Source organism: Arachis stenosperma, chromosome 6 (assembly GCF_014773155.1).
Source record: "Arachis stenosperma cultivar V10309 chromosome 6, arast.V10309.gnm1.PFL2, whole genome shotgun sequence".
Lineage (NCBI taxonomy): Eukaryota > Viridiplantae > Streptophyta > Magnoliopsida > Fabales > Fabaceae > Arachis > Arachis stenosperma.
In genome coordinates, this window is record NC_080382.1 from 94240701 (window position 1) to 94247157 (window position 6457).

Below are 6457 nucleotides of genomic sequence, written 5' to 3' on the forward strand. Positions count from 1 at the left end.
ACAACCGTAAAGATGAATGCTAAAATTTAAAATTTAATGTTTGAATTAAATCTATTAAATTTAATTTTTCAAATGGTTTAAATTTTAAAATTATATTCGAAGAATTTAAATTTAAAATTCAAAATTTAAATCCAAAAATTGGCCGACTTTGTTGAGAATTTGTCAAAAAAAAAATTTTAATTTCAAAGTTGACATCATTTTTATTTATTTTATTTATTTACTTTGGAGAATATTGACTCACCACAATAATAGAGTTTGAATTTAAAATCTTATGTGTATATATATTGCACAAAAATAATTATGCCACTATAGCTACTACTACAGTAATAACTTGCTATATATATATAAACAAAAATACACATAAAAATTTATGCAGAAGATATAATTATGTCTGAATCATTTAATAAATTAGTACATATTAATATAATGCTCCAAATCTCATCATCTCCTTTTGTTGCATTATGCCATCTTTTTTTCGTTAGGATTCTAGAAATTTTTTCAATTTGTATTGCTGCAACGAGGGATGATTGAAGTAAATTATTTTATTTAAATATTAAAATTAAATTGGACGAAATCGTTACACGTGTGTATTTTTATTAATGAAGACACATTTTTATTGTTGAAATGGTGAATGTGAGCACCAAAACATTATATTCGTGTATATACATTCTTACTAAACAATTGGTGTATAATTATATCATTTATATGAATTTTATGTGTACTTTTATGTTTTATCCATTCTTATATATATGATGTATGTAAAAGAAATTGTTTGCGCTGGCCTTATTTTGATAAAAGCCTAGTTGTATCTCAATTTTATATATGTTTACCATCTTCATTCAAAAAGAGTGATAAGCAATCAATATGCGTCCATCAGTGGAAAACGATGCTAAACAACTTCTTCGGATTCATTTAAATTCTTTTTCTTCCGTATTAATGTTTTATTACAAAGTTATTTATTATCATCCTAAAACTGCTACACTATCAAAAAGAAGAGCATGATTGTGCGTAACTAACTAATATTACATTAAAAAATATGCCAGTGTCATTGTCATATGCATTGTGGCAAAGAATGTGCATGGTTAATTATAATAAATATATAAATAGAGAGTGAATCCTCTCCAATAAACAAAAAAATTAGATGATGTCTGTGTTTAATCTCATCTTTATTTAATTTTGATCTCACTTATAGAATTAAATATAAAAGATCACACTTTATTCTCTTAAGTGTTAAAAAAATAGAGAAAATTTATTTTTTACTATATTATATATGTAAGGATAAATAATGATGTATGTACATATGTGCAATTGAGAAAAGGGAACGACTCACCTATATATCGAAAGCATACATAGCATGTCAGAAAAGTTTAATTTATCAAGTATAGTTGCTACAAAAAATATATTTTAATTTAAAGTTAACTTTAATAAATTATATTTGAAAAGACTTCATATCAAATACAATTCAGGAACTATTTTTTTTTCCTCAAGAAAGAAAAATTAGAGAGAACAGAGAAACTGAAAAGGCAAATAGCTAGTAAGAAGAAGCGTGAAAATGGATGAAGAAAGAACATACAACACCAATAATAGGTAATATATAATAGAGTGGCTAATAGCATAAGGCGATAATTGAGTTTGTGAGATACATGCATGGATTATGCATGTCTATGGCTGGCAGGTCTTGCCAGCTTCAATAAGAATAGCCTTCATCTTGTTAACAAGGTCTTGCATCTGTTCCCTGGAGTGCAATGGCGCAGGGTACACGCACACACAATCCAAGCCTCCATCTCTAATGGTATCAAAGATCCCCATGGAGGGGCCCACACCATGCACCGAAGCACACCCCATGTAGTCCTCCACCCCAACATGGCGCTGCATCTCGGTGCTGTCATCCACCACCGCGTCCTCGAACACCGACATGATGGAGGTTCTAAGAGCTGAAGATGAGGTTAGGCTGGGGTTGTCTATGGCCTTGCACATGAGGAAGTTCGTGTCAGCCATGTCTGTGAAGTGCTTCTTGTTGTTCTTGGAGGTTGCAAATGCTCCATATGTCTTCTTCGCCAGCTCCCATAGACTTTCCCCTCCTTTCATCACGTGGTTGTTGATAATTGCGGAGTTATAAAACCCTGCAACACTTTTCTCCTCAGCACCCAAAACTATTAATAACTCTAGATTAATTGAATGCATTCTCTTATAAACTTATAATAATATCTTCACTCCTTTTCAAATTTATGCCTCTAGCTGATGTATTCATTTTTCAATAAAATTAACATAATAATTAATAACAATATTAGGTCATTGCTTGGTTTGAATTTTTTTTTTTTTAGCTTTTGATGTTTTTATTTTTATTTTTAAACTTTCAGAAAGATTGTATTATCAAACAGAAAATACTTAAATGAAAATAGAAAATAAAAATATAAATACAATTAAACATGTCAAATTTTCGAGATATATATTGAATATAATAAATCTTTAATATATTACTTTTTAAATAGGACGGAGTTACATACCGTAAAAGAAAGGCAATGATCCTTTTAATTTTAATTTTTTATATATAAATTATATATAAATTTTAGTTTAGTCTTTTCAAAAATTTATTTTAATATTATTTTATTATATAAATATTTTTAATCCTTCTCTAATATTTCTTTTAGCTCCGCTCTTGTTTTTAAAGATTTGGCAGCATTTTTATTCTTTTCTCATACAACTTTTGTTAGTAGCACTTAGCACGTGAGCATGTGACATAGGAAATTAGGAACAATATACTTTCGTGATATAAATGCTTCGAACATGGTTTTTGGTTTAATACACCAAATTGGTATTAAACGGTTAAGTGTTGTTATGTTTATCTAATCTCATGTGTATTATTTCGTACAAAATGCTATTTTGTTTTATACAAATATATATTATTTAACTTATTTTTAATATATATTTTAAATTAATAATTACTTTTAATGTCAAATTTTGATATACACTTAATATATATATGTGTTTTGTATTATATATGTCTCTCTCTTTTTATCACTTCTAAGTTTTATTTTTATAAAAAAAGTTTCTATTGCATACTAATTATGTTTTAAAAATTAAAATTGGAAGAAAAGTGTTCCAAAAAGGGGTATATATATATATATATATATATATAACTTTTCATTGTGTTATAGTGAGAAAAAATAGCATCAAAATTGTGATGATGGCTTGGTATCCAAATTGGTCCGATCCCGGCTAATTGAATGGAAGGCATCAATAGGAGATAGACACTAGAGCCTACTTGGGTACTTTGAATAGCCTTGAACATAAATAGAGCATTTATGTTGATGTGGCGTCAATAATGCAACTCTGAACTTTCAAATACTGCCAAACGGCACCTCGCTCACAATTTATGAATAGTCTATTACTACTAAGAACGAGCAGCAGGTAATCCCTGCCAATACACAACTACCTATTTTTTGCAAGTGACACAGCAATTACCAAATAGGACGTTGGAAAATGACAAAAGCTCATCAATTCGTTCCATCTAAAATAGCCTTCAATAAATTGGTTATTGATAAGGAAATCAACCTGTCTGAAATTTTTGTGCAAATATTGGAGAACAACTCATTTATTTCGGGTTTGAAATTCTTACAACTACATACACAAATATTCTAGTAGCTATGATGTGATGTATATTACTAGCCGTGGTTTTATGAATTAATTTTACGAAATAAAAAATATTTTGTTTACAAATATTCTAACGAGATTTTTTTAAGATATAGAAATGAAAAATTATTATAACAAATATGAGATTTTGAAGTTTACAATAACATTAAATACCTAAAAAAAGTTTTGTTAGAACAGTAATTGGTAATTATTTTCTTTTACATTCTTAATAAATATTTTTATTGGTAATACTAGAAAAAAAAGGACAGAATTTATCTTATTTTTAGTTTTTATTAATTGTTATAATAATTAATAAATACTAAATATAAGATAAATTTTGACTATTTTTAGTTAATATTTTTTATTATTAAATATTTCTGTATTTTTATTAAATACTCTTAGGATATTTGATAGTAGAAATTTAAAGGAAATCAGTTAATGCAAACAAACTTATAATAAATTGTACTATAAGTTTGAGAAATATTGTTTAAAGCTTGCTATTTGGCTTACAGTCAAATCCATCACACAAGAACAAAGATACAAATATGACTAGTTTTGAATGAATTCGATCAATTTGCTGAAACTGTGGGTGAAAAGTATGAAATAAATTTAAGAGATACACTCATAGACTGTAAAATTTTGTTTGTACAGTTTCGAATTTAATATTTATTGAGCTGTATATATTTTTTTAATCTATCTATACCTAATTAAAAAGCAGACTAATTAAAAGTACTCAAATTTGAGTAGTTCATTATCTGTCCTTTGTCTCTTACTTAAGCTTTGTTCATGTGTGCCAATTATTTTCATAAAGAGGGGGAAGTAATATTAGTTAATATTTAAATTAATACATATTTTCATACTATTAGAATTTAAGATTTAAAATTTAATCTTTATTATTTAAAATTGGCCAAATATTAAAAAATAAATAAATTTTATTAATTATATAATATTATTTTTTAATTCTATATATTTATTCAATCAATTTTAGTGCATAAAAAAACCCATTTTATTTCATTTGTATAAACTATGCAAAACAATATCATTTTTAATCTAATCATTTATAGCAAATAGATGTTTTCAATAAAAAATAATAGTTTAGATAGTGACATGTATTATAATAAATAATTTACTTAAAATATATTAAGTTAGCTAAAAAGTTATTATTATTTTTAGTTTTTTTACTCAAAAACTCTTTGTTTGAATAATTTCTTAATGATATACACTTTAACCTTTTTTTATTAAAAAATAGTTTGATATATGAATACTCTTTTATCTTAGGTAACTATTTTTATAAAAATATTTTTATCATATTAAATCAAATTATTCAAGGATTTACTAGCCACCTTTATTTTATACTCACCATCCAGAACAGATCAAATAGCAGTGAATTGAGCAGTGGATGAGAGAGTGAAGGAGTCCCGCACAGTACAAGAAGCATTATTAAAGATGAAACTTACCAAAGTCGTGAAAAGAGAGAGGTGGATCGAGGCTGGATCGGCAGTCGGTGAAGGTTATGACCCCATATTTTCTTGAGCTGTTCTTTGAGCTGTGCGCAGCTATCAATCCTGCAGCCGTCAATGCCCCGCAAAGTTTAATCCTGTTACGCTTGCAACCCTGACACAATAATCTTCTTAATTAATTAAATCAGTGAAATGATTATCAGAATGTGCTAGTTAATTAATTAATCAAACTTGCTTACAGCTAAAACCCTCTTGGTGTCGTGCTGGTTTAGTTGCAGTCTCACAATTTGCGAAAACCTCTTGCCTCTAGTGTCATGAAATTTCAGATTCGTTTGTCTGATAGAGTTCACCGAGTAACTAAGCACATCGATGCCATGTGTCCAAATAGCCTTCTTCGCCATCCCGCAAGGCACAAGATCCTCAATCGCCAAAGCCAACCCTCCACCCGGATCTCCATTCTTACTCTCTTCCTCTTTTTCACCCTCCTCCTCCGTCATCACCAGAAGAAGCTCCTTCAACAGCGTCACCGCCGTCGTACGGTCACAAGCCGCCACGTGCAACCTCATCGCTGCCACCCACGTAGTCTCACTCACCGCATACATGCTCGCCAAAAACATATCGGAGCCTTCGGCAGTGGTATTCAAATCGCGCCATGTGTTCTGGTTCAGCTCATGCTCTAGGATCTTTTGCAACGGGGAAGAAACGGTGTCGTTTCCTTCTCCTCCGATGATCTTAGAAGTGGCAGAGAGACTGTACGATTCGATCTTGACGTAAGGAGTGGGAGAAGTGAGAAATGACAAGCCTGTTTCTTTCCCTGTCCCTCCACCTTCTATTCCAGAGTTGCAGTAGACAAGCCTCGTCTTGAGGATAGGATGGGAATTTTGCAGTTTGTTGAGTCCTTGCTGGAGACGGTTAACATCAAAGGGCTTAGTTATGAGCAACGCCAGCACCGCAATGCCGGTGCCGCCGCGAGCCGCTTTGCACCAATTACTCTCTGTTCCACCAGCAACTCGACTACCACTCTGCCCCTTCTTCATTGCTAAAATGTTAAACCCTTTAATACCTTAGTTTTTTTATTCTATATTTGTGCATGGATATGTTTATTTTATGGTATGTATATATAGAAAATTAGGAGTAGGAGCAAGCTAGGTGATGGCGATGCCATGTCGGTATTTGGTAGGTATTTCTGTGGTGGCCTGGTGGGACTATTAGAAGGCTTCTTAAATGTGATATTAAGTACGCTCTTCGGTTCTGTTGATGTATATGGAGTGATGGAGAAATAACATTGGCGTCCATCTTTTAGTTAATGTGTCCATCAACCAACCACATGATGCACTTAATTAATTTTTCTCATCGGATGTTTC

General features: G+C 30.4%; 1 protein-coding gene across 1 annotated transcript; it reads right to left on the reverse strand.

The window, feature by feature from the left end:
• Window positions 1-1662: 1662 nt before the first annotated feature.
• On the reverse strand, window positions 1663-6130 carry LOC130934298 (uncharacterized). Its single transcript, XM_057863884.1, has 3 exons — window positions 5333-6130; window positions 5091-5247; window positions 1663-2165 (listed from the first exon to the last, which is right to left on the reverse strand). Exons 1-3 carry the CDS (start codon window positions 6128-6130, stop codon window positions 1663-1665), a joined length of 1458 nt encoding a protein of 485 aa, XP_057719867.1.
• Window positions 6131-6457: the final 327 nt, after the last annotated feature.

Coding starts and splice junctions, on each gene's coding strand:
- LOC130934298 (XM_057863884.1), bottom strand. CDS start 6,130: ATGAAGAAGGGGCAGAGTGGTAGTCGAGTTGCTGGTGGAACAGAGAGT. Junction 5,248..5,332: donor ACACCAAGAGGGTTTTAGCT/GTAAGCAAGTTT, acceptor TTATTGTGTCAG/GGTTGCAAGCGTAACAGGAT. Junction 2,166..5,090: donor TCTCTCTTTTCACGACTTTG/GTAAGTTTCATC, acceptor CAATTAATCTAG/AGTTATTAATAGTTTTGGGT.